The sequence below is a fragment of the Melospiza melodia genome, chromosome 9, assembly GCF_035770615.1.
Source record: "Melospiza melodia melodia isolate bMelMel2 chromosome 9, bMelMel2.pri, whole genome shotgun sequence".
NCBI classification, from domain to species: domain Eukaryota; kingdom Metazoa; phylum Chordata; class Aves; order Passeriformes; family Passerellidae; genus Melospiza; species Melospiza melodia.
Genome location: NC_086202.1, coordinates 33,034,767 through 33,049,079, shown reverse-complemented (window position 1 = coordinate 33,049,079; position 14,313 = coordinate 33,034,767). Strand labels below are relative to the sequence as shown.

The 14,313-nt window shown below is 50.3% G+C and overlaps 1 protein-coding gene across 1 annotated transcript in view; it reads left to right on the top strand.

Moving 5' to 3' along the window:
• Positions 1-14,313, top strand: part of ADAMTS14 (ADAM metallopeptidase with thrombospondin type 1 motif 14) — a 33,908-nt gene that overhangs the window by 2,872 nt on the left and 16,723 nt on the right. Inside the window, exons 2-4 of the mRNA XM_063164132.1 lie at positions 3,982-4,138; positions 4,827-5,023; positions 13,050-13,133. Coding sequence (XP_063020202.1) covers positions 3,982-4,138; positions 4,827-5,023; positions 13,050-13,133 — 438 coding nt within the window. The remainder of the gene's footprint in view (positions 1-3,981; positions 4,139-4,826; positions 5,024-13,049; positions 13,134-14,313) is intronic.

The window sequence follows — 14,313 nt, the reverse complement described above, 5'->3', positions numbered from 1 at the left end:
AGAAAAAAACCCCAAAACCTGAACCCAGCTCGTGAAAAAGAGAGTCCACCCAAAGTCTTTCCTAAATCCATATTTAGCTGCGTAAGCGAGCCGATGCTTTTCCCAGATGCCAAAGCCGTGGCACCTTCCATGGCTGTCGTTCCCTGCGGGCACCCACGCGTGAGAATCTGGCCTTGCATGCTTTGCAGGCGTGTGTCGTACCAGGGTGGGAAGGTGCTGTGGCCCATAATGTAATTTCAAAGCCGATCTAAGCCACCAAATTCCTGACTGGTAAAGCAGCGTTAGGCAGGAATCTCCGCCGGCGGACGCGTCTCGCTGCAGTGGAGGCATCCCAGATTATTCCCCGCTGGCTTCAGCAGCGTGTGGCCGACCTTGCTTCCTTCCTGCTGTGCTGGTTTGCAGGGATGGGTGGAGGATTGTCACCCACAGACACCATATTTGTGTGCCTGGCTTTGCCCTGGGGTGATTTGCCGTAGTGCTGCAAACTGTGGAGCCAGCGTTTTCCATCCCCGTGGCCCTGGCTTGCTTCAGATGGGTGGCAGCAGATAAGAAGCCCTCAGAAACAGTAATTAATAGGGAAGGGAGGGAGAAACAGCCCCCAAACTGATGCCCCACTGAAAAAAGGGTGGCTTGGTCTTCCAGGATTTTCCTTGCAGTTCCTGAGGTGTAGAGTTAATTTTGGGGAGGAAGAGGGTGCGAGATGTCCCTTTGGTCACATAGATCCCTCTGGCTTCAGCTGGTGTGGGTGTTATATGGATATGAGGGCTTTTCTCCCAGGTGATAATCCCAAGTTCTGGCAGTGAGATGCAAACCAGGCCCTGTTGGGGCTGAAAACCCAATTAATTAATTAGTGCCGAGCGTGTCTTCATGCCCTCACTCCACCAGGAGCTACATTTGAGCTCACCTGGCAAAACCTGGTCTGTAGCCACCCCAAAAACTTCTCAGCTGGGCACAAAGAACAAGGAAAAGGAGTCAAGGAAGGCAAAGTGTTGTGTTTGATGGGTTGCAAAGCCTGTGCTGCAGAGTGGCATGAAAATAGTGATGGAGCATCTCTGGACCATGCCTGATGCCCTCTGGGTGGAAGGGGAGTGCTGTTATCCATGGTGTCTGTGTTCACACTGCCTGGTTTTCTAGGACTTTTTGTCCCAATTATGTGTGAATCTTAGAGGAAAAATACATACTGTACATGCAGCTGGATTTCCCCCTGCTGTTAGCTTCCCTGGTTGAGTGCAGCAGCTTTATTAATTTTTCCACATCTCAGCTGGGTAAAGTGTCAGAATTTCCTGAATTCCTGTGAGAGTTGGATCTTTCTACCCAGCAGTAGAGGAGGAGTTTCTTACTCAGGGTCCTGGGGTTCCCCTTAGTGAGGCAGGAGTTCATCTCTCCCTTAGCCTGGGGAGGCACAGGAGAGCTGGAGAAGACACTTCACCCTCTGTGAGGGTGAGTTTGGTGTATGTGTTCCCTCTTTCCAGTGGAATTGTCTTTAAAGGGCCATTTTCTGGTTGGGGAGTGCCTTCACTGAGAGCTGCAGACAGCATCTCATGTTAGGAAAAGCAGTGGTAATAGTCCCGCCAATTGATTTAATTTGATTTGGTATTATTAAACCAAATTAAAATCAAGGCTAGGAAGCATATGGCTAATTGATCACTGAGGATGGGATTGAACTCTTGGAAAAAGTCCAAGAAAAGCTAAGTGGGACTTTTTGGGTGGCATCTGACCTTTTCTGCTGCCTCTCTACCGTTACAACCCTCCCAAAATGCTGAAATACAGCCTGAGCTGCTCCTCTTTGTGAGCAGGCAGGTTGGTGCGTGCCTCTTGCAATGGTGTTTTTTGGGTTGGTTTGGTTTTTAAATTTATTTTTGTGAGTGCCAGGGTGACCACTGCAGCTTCTGTTTCATTTATTGGACTGCTCTGATCAGATGGACACAAAATCCCAGCATTGTCCCCTTTGCCCTCAGTCATCCCAGGAGTCGGCGGCGCGCTGCATCCCGCCTTTGGGAGAAAGTCTGGGCTGCTTTATTCCTTGAGCCAGATATAATTAGTCACGAGCTGTAGAGCAGCTCAAACCCAAGTGGGCTGTGCCTTGGGACCAGGCTCTTTCAGGTTTTAATCCAGCCTTGCAGCACGGCTTTCCTCCGGCCGCCTGACTCAGCAAGTCCCGGCTTTGGCCCTAAACCCATAAAGCGGCTTTGGGGTGCCTGGCCCCGAGTGAAACGCCCCGTGGCAGGGCTGGGAGGGGATGGTGGTGTCCCAGAAGAGCTCCTCCTGGGGCAGGGGCTGCTTCTGCTCCTTCTCTTATTGTATAATGAAGGGCAATGTTTTGGAGCTGGGAATGAGGAGAATTTCTTCATGGAAGGAGTTAGGAGGTCCGGGCACAGGCTTGTGTTCTCCATCCCTGGGGGGACTGGAAAGATGTATAAATGTGGCACTTGGGGATGTGTTTTAGTGGTGGCTTTGGCGGTGCTGGGTCAATGGTTGGGCTCAATGATCTTGGAGAGCTTTTCCAACCTAAGGAATTCCATGATTCTGTGCCTTGCCCCATCATCATGGCCTCACCCAGCCATCACTGAGCCTGACTGGTGGTTTAACTCCCTGGCTTGTTCCCTGCCTCATCACCACCACCCTGCCTGGTGCCCTGGTTAAACCTGGCTGTGTTCTTCATCTCCTTGGCTGAGGCTGGGGGCACAATCCCTGGCTGCCCTGGTTTGACCTGGATGTCTCCTGTAGGAAGAACCTGAGATATGTCAGGTGTCAGGCAAGGACTTGGATTCCTCGGGAAGGAGGTGAAGCAAAACCTGCCAAAACCCCACTTTGCAGTGGAGTTAAGCAGTTAATGAAACCCAAATAGAGAAGGAAATTTGGTGTAACCCAAGAGAGCCAGGTTGGCCATTGCCTGATTAATCCAATGGGATGCAAACATGAAGGGGACCCAAAGAGCCAGGCGGGTTTGGAAGAGCCCCAGCTTCTGTCCAAAGTACATCTCTGTATACATTTTACTTTTATTTTATTTGATTTGATGAGGACCATTCCAGCACCCCAACACCCTTTTGAGGACTCCAGTAGGCCCGCGCTGCTGGAGGCTTTGCTCCAAGAACAGATCCAAAAGTTCTGCTGGTGCTTTCCAGGCAGCCCTTCAGCAGCAGGGGAAGGAACGCGCGCGTGCGCCACGGAGGGAGCTGGGAAAAATGCCGAGCTGGGGGGGCTGCCCTGGGAGAGAAGCCAAATCCTGGTGATCCTTTTCCTTGCCCGAGGTCTGAGCCGGCCGGCGCTGCGGGGTGTGAGCGCTCAGGCTGATGTAAGGGGGATTTGATGGGAGCTTGGTGTTAATTAGGAGCAGGTCGGTAGCCAGGACAACATTTCCAGCGATGTTTGCCCTGTCATTCATCTTCCCTGTGTTTGGGAGGTGGAGTTGTAATGCTTTCCAGCTTCTGCCCCAACGGGATTCCCCTCTGTTAATTCTCAAGTACTTTGTGGGGCAGAGAGAATGGTTTCTCTTTCCTTCTTCTTGTTGTGGCTCGTTGTGTCAGTGAAATAGCAGATATCCTAAAGGCACTGTGGGAATGGAATGGGGAGGGTTCAGAGAAGCTCAGGAGTGTCTTGGGAGCCCCTTCAGCCTTGTATCCCTGAGTTCAGGGTCCAACACAACTCCTAGATGAGGCAGAACCGACTTTTGTAGCCATATAAAGACACAAATTGAATTGCAGCCAGGTTAGGGGTTTTTTTTTTGTTGCTTGCGTTTTCCCTAATTTTTTTTTCCCCATCTACATGAGAAATTAAGGGTTGTCATAGATGAACATGGTATTAGAACCATCTTGGTGTCATGGAGTAGGATCAAAACAAGATTATTTGGGATGCCTTTCCCATTTGTGCGTGCCCTGTATTAATCTTTAACGAGCATAGTGAGTATGTATGTCCCCCTACAGTTATATAAAACCACACCATTTTCCCCCCCCCTTTTCCTTGTTTCTTTGTGGAGTCCAGGCTGGCCTGATTCGGACAGACAGCAACGAGTTTTTCATCGAGCCCCTGGAGAGGGGCCAGCAGGACACGGAGGAGCACGGCAGGGCCCACGTTGTCTATCGGCGCTCGGCCATCCGGCAGGACGGCGCCGAGCCGCCCCAAGACCTCCACCCTGAAGGTAGGGGCTGCTGGAATCCAGTCTATCCCAGAAACTGGTAATCAATATTTCACCTGGGGAGAGGACTTCTCCTTCTATGAGCCCTTGTATATCTCACCCTCTGGCTTTAGGCTCAGTTTAACTGCTAAAGTCAAGAAGAAGGAAAGGGAATGCTGGGCTGGAGGTGCTGCAGCCTTGCTTTGATCACCTGTGTTTTGACCCCATCACCAGTTGGGGTACTGGAAGTTGTTGTCCAGAGAATCTGTGGCTGCCCCTGCATCCCTGGAATTGTCCAAGGCCAGGCTGAATAGGGCTTGGAGCAGCCTGGAATAGTGGAAGGTGTCCCTGTCCATGGCAGGGGCTGGAACAGGATGTGCTCTAAGGTCCCTTCCAACCCAAACCATTCTGTGATGGTTCTACAAAATGTGGCCTGGATTTGACTTTTTCACAGATCATAGAATCATTTAGTATGGAAAAAACATTTAAGGTTCTCAAGTCCAATCATTAACATATATTTTAGTGCTGGTCTTCACAATTCAGAGCCATTCTGAGCTCACCTGCCATTGGGCGAGCTGGACCAGCAACCAGCCGGACCTCAATCTCCCATTAGAGTTAAATCTCATATCTGCTTTCCCTGCTGAGTTCCTACTTCTGTGGAGCCTCACCATGGTGTCAGGCCACCTCAAGGGCTCTTTCTTTTCCTGCCCAGGGCCCGGGGTGCAGGTGGGTGAGCTGCCCAATTCCCTGGAGCTGCTGGCGGAGCGGCTGGGGGACGCGGAGCGCAAGCGGCGCCACGCCAGGAAGGACGACTACAACATCGAGGTGCTGCTGGCCGTGGATGACTCCGTGGTGCGCTTCCATGGCAAGGAGCACGTCCAGAACTACGTCCTCACCCTCATGAACATAGTAAGGCTCGGCTCTGGGGGATGTGGATCCCACCCTGCCCTGGGTTTCAGTGCTCTTCTGGTGCTGCAGATCTGTTATCCTGGGAAGACAAATGGGTTTGGGAAGGGGAGCAGTGCTGCAGGAAGGGCTGTGCCTTCACACTGCTGGCTCTGGTGTTTAACAGCTGTGGGAATTGGAGGCATGGAAAGCAGAGCCCTTTGATTGCCATCTCCATCACCTTTCCCTTGCCAATGGCAGGGTTTGGCGTGTCAGTGCTGTCACTGTCTGTCACCTGAGTCCAAAAGTTTACCCTGACTGAGAACATTTCCTCCTCATCATTGAAGTCTCAGAAAATGCTAGAAAAGAGAATGGTCATGGCTTACTTAGAAATTACCACATCTGTAATTTGTTTTGCAGTGATGATGTTCATGATTTATTCTGAATACTATTTGTTGGTAGAGGAAATATTTTTATAGGTTTTCAGGAGCTTTTTGGAAACATGCACCTGGATAACCATTCAGGATATGTTTGAAAAGGAGTTTAAAGCAACTTTACAGTTCCTGCACCCTTCCTCACTCTGAGGCACGGGGCAGCCTGTTCCTTACACCCCTTTTCATTCCTTTCTAAGATAAAAACATCCATATTCCCTGAGTCCTGAGAGATGTGGAAGGATCAATATTTATTCATCCAGTCATCTTGAGGGAGGTTTGCTCCTCCAGCATCTGAATGTCTGCAAATAAGGTCTATGCTCAAGGATCTCTTCCTCTGTCCCAGTTTTGTTTTGTTTTGTTTTTGTTTGATTCTCACCTCTATTTATTAACTTTTCTATAAGTGTTCCTTGACATAGTGGTGGAAAATGTTCAAAAGGCTCAACCAGCTCTGGAATGACCAAGTTATAAAGATGCTCTTGGGTGCTTGGTTGTTGCTTTGGACATTATTTCTGCCACATGTCCAGCAACGAAGGGGGAATTATCAACATGGGTGGGGGGAGGATTTGTGTGATTAAAGGGTGATGAGGTGAACGATGAGTGAAGTGGCTGGTCCTGAATAGGGAAAGTGTTGAAGAAGCAAACACCTTCATCACAAGGTTTTATTCTCTGGCACGTTATCCCGATGTTCTCAGCATCACTTAAATTCACTTTCCGAACATTAAATCCTCCTGCCAGGGGGAAGCCACCGTGTTCCCTGCTCTGCCCTCCGGCTCTTCCCACGTTTCGGGGGTCGGAGATGATGTCATTTTTCCTTTCGGATCCCGGGGGGGAAGGGGGCTTGGGATGGCCAGTTTGAGCCCCGGGGATTGTCAGCTCTAATCAAAAGGTCGGTTTTCAGGCGCATTTCATGGTTCCTACCCCGCGGGCAGGACTTTTCAGGGAGTGAATGCGCGGGATGCTGCGCTGGGAGAAGGGAGGACCCGCTGCCTATTCAATTAAAGGCGGCGCTGGAGACTTTAATGAGGGGGGGAAAGCCCCAGGATAATACAGGCAACAAATACTTCCCCCCAACTATTATTTCCCTCTGTATATTCTCTCCCTCCACCCTCTTCCCCTTCTTTCTTTCTGGTTTTTAGTGCGTTCTCTTTCCAGCTTTGCCGTGACCTCCGTCCGCCTCCTCTTCCCTTGGCGCCGCCTCGTTTCCTTACCGGCTCAGATTGCCTTGAAACACCCGATTCAGCAGAAAAAAGAGAGTCCTGCTTTCTGGCCTGGGTGGCAGAGGGAGGGAGAGAGAGGAGGAGCCTGCTGGGACCACACAGCTGAACATTAATCCCATTAGTTGGAGGCAAAGGGAAGAAGGATGAGAGGCTTGGCCAGCCCTCTAACGAGGAAAGGACTTAATGAGCTGGCCTGGAGTATGTCAGGGAGCCAACTGGGAAAGCTTTCCTGTCTAGGAGCTCTCCTATCAAGATATATCCCAAGGAACGGGGGCAATGGGTTTGGGAGTAATGATAAACTCTCCTGGCTTTCCCTGAGGTCTCCAGTGCCGAGGGAGCAGTGGGACGCGGATCCCTTCCCAGCGCTGCGGTAGGTAGGGTCCCGGGGCTCTTCCCAAGACACAAAACCCATTATTAGGAACTCTGTGTCGGCTGAAGCTTGGTGATAAATGATTTGTCACGGAGGAGGTTTTTTATGAAAAGAAACAAACCCCACAGCCCTTATTTCATTGCCAGAAATGTGGATGCTTTTCAGTGAAGGGCGCTGTGTCCATCCTGGGAGGCTGACATGAGGATGACTGCTCCTTTTGTGCACCTAAGAGCTTCCCTGCAGGCAGGCTGCCTTCCCTGCTAGCTCCCAGCCTGCATTCCCAGCCTGCCCTTCCCTTTTTGGCCCAGATGCTGCCCAGGAATTTGGGGTCAGGTTGGAGTGAGTGGGAAAGGCACAGCTCCGCCTCTGCCATCAGTAGTGAGCTTATCTCTGCTCTGAGCTGAGCTTTGCTCTGTCCACCTAACCAAAACTGGTCTGTTGGGCTCTTGGGATGAATGTTGGGTGATGTGGTGCCTCTGGGAAGCCATTCCCCTCTCTTGCTTGCTGCCTGTGGCAGGGGTTGTGATGTTACAGAAGGAAAATTGGGATCCCCCAGCCGTGGTGGCTGCTGAGATCAAGGGCTGGGAACCAGGAGGGGATCCAGCACCTTGGAAAAGAGGAGGAGAGGAAATACTCAGTGCTGAGTTCTGCTTTCCAGTCTCTTGCCTTCAGGGAGTTGGGCTTCTTGGTTTTCTCCACCAAACTTCCCACTGCTCATTCCTGGTCTGTTCAGGTCTGGGGGTGGCTCCACTTGGAGGGGAGAAGCCAAACTGTGGCTGTGTTAAACCTGGCCCTGGCCTCAAGTGGGCTCCTGGGCTTTTGTCTGATGTTGCCCATGATTTGGTTAAGGATGCAAAGGTTTTTGGTGTTTTCCCATTGTTTCGGGTTACTAGGGAAACCCCATGACTCAGAGCCCTCTCCAGGCTGGGACTTGCCTGGCTCCAGCTGAAATTATTGTTCCCAAGGGCAGAGCAACAAAGAGTGCTACTGAGACCCCACAGAAGAGGAGGTTTGGGAACAAAAATTAAACCTTCAGCTTTAATTTTAACCTGTGGATGTTGTTTTCCTTAGGTGAGGGGTTTATGAGCCACTTCCTTGGTAACTGATAATAACAAAAATACCTCTGATGTCTCTCATGTGTCCATGCACTTTTCCCTACCCTCTGTATAGGCTTACATGTTTGTTGCTATTTTTCTGGGACAACATTCCTTGTTCTGTAGGGAGCTCTGATCAAATCTAGTCTTGCCCTGCAGAACAATTCTCCCCTTCCTCTCTTCCTCCCCACAGATAATGTGGGTCAGCCCTCACAGAGGTGACATTATGCATTATACAAGCGCAAAAATGTGGTAAGGGAGACTTTCCCCTCCCTTCCTAACCCCCCAGCCCCAGCAGAGAGGCTCAGGGTGAATCCACCAGCGTAAAAACCGAGCGAGGGAATAAAAGAAAGGAGTTTAAAGATGACTTGGCTGTTCCGAGTAAGCGAGCCCGGCGTTTTGAAATGTCAGCTATTCTGCTGCTTTGGCAAATTCTTCTCGTGTCTCTCCCTTTGTTTTCCTTCCCTGAAGAACAGCGAGGTCTAGACCTCGTTGCCAGTGCGGTTTTGCTGTCGGGATCTCGCGTCTGGGGCTGCCGGCTCGGGGCTGGCCGGGCTTTGCAGGGATTTGGGGAGGCAGCCTGCCCTGCTCTCAGGGTGGAATGTTCCTGTCACTGGAAAGCAGTGCCACTGCCTCCTTGGTGTTGCAGGGCTTGGGGGCAGTCCTGTGGGGTGGATGTTCCTGCTGGTTTGCCCTTAACTCACAGTGAGCCTTAAGGGCTGGCTGTCTATAGGTGGGAAAATTTCATTTTAAATGAAAGAGGAGAGCATTTATTGCCAGGTGACGGTGTGAAACAGGCTGAGCTTGGATGAGAGGGATAAGAAGATCTTTATCCCATGGCTTCAGGGATGTGGGTTATAAAAATTGCTATTTTTTTAGTGGAGCCCTTTGCTGAACAGCTGTTTTCGGGGGAAGGGGTTTCTCTGAAGACAGTGGCATCTGTAGAGGGCAGGGGGAGCTGTGCCAAGCCTGCACAGGTGAATTCCCATTTCTCTCCAGGTGAATTCCCATTTCCAAGGCGATGCTCAACCCTTCCAGCTCCATCCCCACTTCTTCACCAAGCCCTGCAGCACTTGGGGGAATCTGGCTCTGCTGATGTTCCCCCCCTGCCCCAAAATTTGGGGCCTGCAGGGTCACAGCCCTGGCAGCAGCCAGCACCCAGCCCTTTTGATATGATTCTTTCCCCCCCCTCAATCAATTGTTTATATCTGGCTGTGAAGGGAGGTCTGTAGCCTTGGGCAGTGTGGTTCCACATCTGCTTTCTGAATTAACGCTAAAGGTCACTGCTGAGCTGGTATCTGTTAGGTGCAGATCCCTGCCTAAACCCTGGACTAAGCAGGGGCTGGGCTTTAGGTTAACTCTTCATGTCAGAGGCTGAAATGGAGCACCAGGGAAGGCTGAAATGGAGCACCATACTGAGGGAGCACCAGGCCCCTGTGAGCTGGAGCAGAGTGGGATTTAGCCCTGCTTTATAAGGAAGATTTATGGAATTAAATCCCATCTTGGAATAATACAGCAGGATCTACTGAGCATCCTGCCAGAATATCCTGTGCAGCTGGGAAGGAGAGGTCTGTGCTGCTCCACGTGGTGCTCCCAGCCACAGCAAGGTCAGGTTGTGGTTGGTAGAGGGATCCCTAAGGCAGGAACATGGCTCATCCTGATGGATTGAGGGGTCCTCAGGAGCAGGCAGCAAGCAGCAGAGCGCTGGTGGACAACCATAGAATCCTTAAATCATGGAGAGGTTTGGAAGGGAGATGAAAGTTCATTCCATTCCTACCCTCTGCCATGGGCAGGGACACCTTCCACCATGCCAGGCTGGTCCAAGGCCAATCAAACCTGACCTTGGACACTTCCAGGGATGGGGCAGCCACAGCTTCTCTGGGCAGCCTCTGCCAGGACCTCACTTCCCTCAGTTCCTTCCCAATATCCCATCTAACCCATCGCTCAGTTCCTTCCCAATATCCCATCTAACCCTCCCCTCTCTCAGTTTGGAGCTCCAACTCCTGGCAGCTGCTGGGGCTGAAGGAAAATGTGTGAAGATTTGGGAAAATGAAGGAAATGGTTGTGTTTTCTGTCCTGTTCCCCACACTACCCCCCCAGCCCTGCATCTCTTCAAGCATGGCTTTAATTTCTCCCTCTCTCCCTGCTTTCCTAGCCTGCCACATTGCCAATATTTTTGTAAGGGATCAAACGTCAGATGTGGGATTTTTCTGAGATGCCAAAGCCTCCTACATGCTAAAACCCAGCCTGACATCCCTGGGGAGCTGCAGCTCCTTGCTGGGGTGGATCCTTCACACCTCAGTGGGTCTGGAGCCTGAGTAATGTTTGCAGCTGCAGTACTGTGTGACCTTCCACCCTTCTGTGCACGTCCCCAAAAAAATAGGGTTGGCATCAGAAAAAATCCATCATATTCTCATTATTCTTACAAAAGGGGGAGGGTGAAGGAGCATTCCACCCACAGAAAGCAGGGATGAGCTGAGGGTGGGTTGACCAGCATCATCTTTCCACACTGATGGATAAAATACCCGGCGGCTCTTGCAGCTTCTGCATACAAAGGGAGGCACTAATGGGGATGGGCTGGCAGTTCATTGATTAATTTTAATTTTTTATAATCAATTTTGCTGCATTCAAGGCTCAGGATCTGCATTACCTCTCTGCATGGCTCGGAGGCACCCCATGGGAGTATTGGGCGTCATGGGGAAAAGGTTAACACTGGGTTTTTGGGTTTAAAAATGGCTTGAGTGGGTGTTTCAAATGGAATCCCAGGCTGGAGAATGGGGGGCTTGTAAAACACTGGGGAGTGGCTGACATGGACTTGGGCAGCAGTAAAAGGGTAGTTGTCACCCAACCCTTGATGTAAAATTGCAAAACCCCAAAGGAATAGAGGAAAAAACAGAAAAGATCCATAAATCTGACTTCATAACCTTCATCTAGTCTGGAAGGCTATGATAGAGCAGAGGCAAATTAGTCCACCCATGGGCAAAGCTGAAAAAGTATATTTTAATTAAAACATGAATTCTAGTCAGTATTAAAAATTGTCTTAATTCAGTTTCTTTGACTTCTGCAGTAAATCCTCATTTGTGGAACTGTTCATTTGAGAGGCTATTGGAAGAGAAATCCAAATATTACCAGGTAGATTGTGCCTGGGCCAGTCTGACCCTCGCTGCTGGGCCAAAGGCAGCAACTGTGGTGTATCACCCCAGAGACACCTTGGCTTGCTGGTGGTTGCAGCTGGGCACTGAACAAGTCCAGGCTTGTTAGGAACTCCGTTTACCTCAGGAGGAAGGCTTCAGGCAAATGGTGAGGAGGAAAAGGAGATGGATTCTGCTGGAGGGTTTAATATCCAGAGGTTTATTCCATGGTTACAGAGGTCTGAATGTGAGCAACTGCTCCAACAGAATCCCGACCACATGGCCTGATCACCTTTTTAAGCTCAGGGACAGGGGGAGGGGAGGTACAGGTGAGCACCAACCAGGTGAGAGGGGCAGGGTCTCAGGGGAAGATGACACCCAGATAGGCCAATGACCCCCAGGCCTGAGGGGCATCCTTTGAACTTGACCAACCACACGACGCCTTGCTGGAATGTTAAGCCTGATTGACAGGACTCACTCAGCAAAGGGGCAAGGGGGAAGAGAGAGAGGTATAGGCACACCTGGGAAGGGACCCGGAAGTTTAAAAGAGGCTATTATAACACACTGCAACAAGAGGCCTTTTGGGAAAAAGAAAGCCCCATTCTCAAAAATCAGGATGTTCCTCTTCCCTGGGCTGTGTTTTCCCACATGCTTTGGAGGAGATGCAGGGTCTCACATGGGTCTGTGGCTGCCCACTCCATGCCTCTCTCCATGTCACTGGGCTCAGCTCTCAGGGACATTTCCCATCTGTGTGTCCTACTCTCTTGGTAGCATTTGGGAGTAGAATTTGTTTATTCATCCTGGAAACGCAGAAGGAAGAGGTTGTAGCTGGTTATTTCCTTTGCAAGGTCATGTTTAATAGCTGAGGATGGTACAAATCTCATTGAGTCATGAGCCCTCCCTGTTCTCTCCATTGTGTTGCTTTCTCCTGGGATTTCTGAAACCATAGGTCAGGTTTGACTCAACTGAGGAAAGCCCTGGCTTTGGGGAGAGGCAAAGGATTGTATCAAAAAGCCATTTTTCCTTTGGGTGCTGGAGTCTGGAGCATTTCCATCCCTCTGAGGGATTCATATTCCAACGGCTCATTGAGAAATGTGGTGGAGGAAACGCAGCCCTTGATGGGAATGAGTGATGTCATTGACCATCTGAGCCATTCCTGTGGAAATTTTGGTTTATTCCAGCTTGGCTTTTTGGCTTTGTGCTTGTTACACGTGGGAAAATGGGAAAAAAAACCCTCCCCACAGTGGGAGGAGGAGGATGACATCTTTGCACCTGGCCTTGGAAAGCCTGGGAGGGTGTGGAACATGGGAGCGTGGAGGACAGGAGGGGCTTGAGAGCTGGGATGGCCTTAACTCCTTCCCTGTTGGATTTCCCTCCTGTGATAAATGAGCAACGCCATGATTGATTCTCACAATTAATGGACAAATATCATGTATATAGGTTAAGAAATGTTTATGGGTTTATAGTTACCCTGTACCCCTCACGTGGTTATCAAGGGACAACTGGAGTTGGGACATCTGGGAGGGCTGGCTTGTCACTATGGAACACAGACCTCCAATCATCATTTGAGGAAGAGATCTCTACTGCACAGTGAAGATGGACAGAGCTTTGGGAGGGGTTAAAGGGTTAAAAAGGGTGAAACCTCCATTGTGAGGGGGCTGAGCACATGGCGGGGAAAACCTTTTGCTCTCAGCACCATAACCTTTTTTCTTTACTCAGTCTTCTCTTGTATTTTTGACAAGGTTTAATAAACCTTCCTGAACTGTGAAAAGTGAGCAGCTGTTTCTCACGCTCCCTCCCTCAGGTGGATGAGATTTACCACGACGAGTCGCTGGGCGTGCACATCAACATCGTGCTGGTCAGGATGATCATGGTGGGATACCGCCAGGTAAATCCGGCGCTCGGGTTAGAGCAGGACGTGCTCTGATGTTTATTTAGCACTTAGGTAAGCCCAGCCTTGGGAAAACGTGACAGTTGTCGCAGCCCAGGTGACAACTGTGCTGGGCAGGGCTGAATTTGAACCTTCCTTAGCCTGGATTTTGGGGGCTGAGGGCCTGGACAGCCCCGAGGGAGGTGATGGGTGGGTGGATGTGATCTGCTGGTACCTGCTTGCTCTGGGATGTGGGGACAAGCACAGAGGCTTCCTCAGAGCTCTGAGGTGATGGGGTAGAGGTGGCTTCCCACACTGAGAGGAGAAGCTGAGGTTGGGATCTCCTTGACTCATCTCCCTGGCTGTCCTGTAGCTCTCGTGTGGCTTGGGCATGGCCAGGAAAAGCGTGGGAAGGTTTCCTGAGAAGTTTTCCTGTGGTTTCTCAGGCTGCACTTACTTTTTAATGCTTGTTCGAGCACAGCAGCCAGATTTTTCTTTAAAACAATGTGATTTTCTGTACTTTTTTGGGGCAAGCCCCTGTCCCACAGGAAGTGTTCTAGCAAGGGTGTTAATGACTCAACGCAGTGATGTCTCTGTGTGTGATCTGCAAATAAGACCAGTTAGGTATTGGAAAAAAACTTCCTTATTATAGAAATATGCTTGGCTGGCAGAAACCCAAATACATCCTGGAGATCCAGGGATGGTTCTGACGAGCAGGGATAAGGATGGAGGCTGGCCCATATTTGGAGGCTTCCATGGAACCAGGGACATAATGTCTAGCTGAGAAAACCAACAATCCATTTGGCTTCATCCCAGTGACGTTTGTGCTCTGGGCTGGAGGTTGATCTGAGGAGGGGAAGGGATTTGGAGCTGTGGTGATACAGTGGCGTGGGAACTGCCAGGTTCTGTTAGGGATGATTTTTCCTCCCCAAAGCCAGCTCTGGAGGCAGCTTCTTTGTCCAGCTACGTCACTTCTCAGGTTCAGGGGATGATGTAGAAAAGAAGGAATGGATGAATCTTTTTATAATCCAGGAGAGATAGAGATCTCAGCTCACTGTTTGGATCTGATGCTTCCTGAGCGAATCCTCCTGCAGCTTTGTCTTAGTTTGAAAGCCAGGTGTCTGCTAAGGAAGGCAGGAGCCTCCCCTGAATTGGAAAATGTACCCCCCCCCCCAACTCTGAATTGCTATAAATTTTA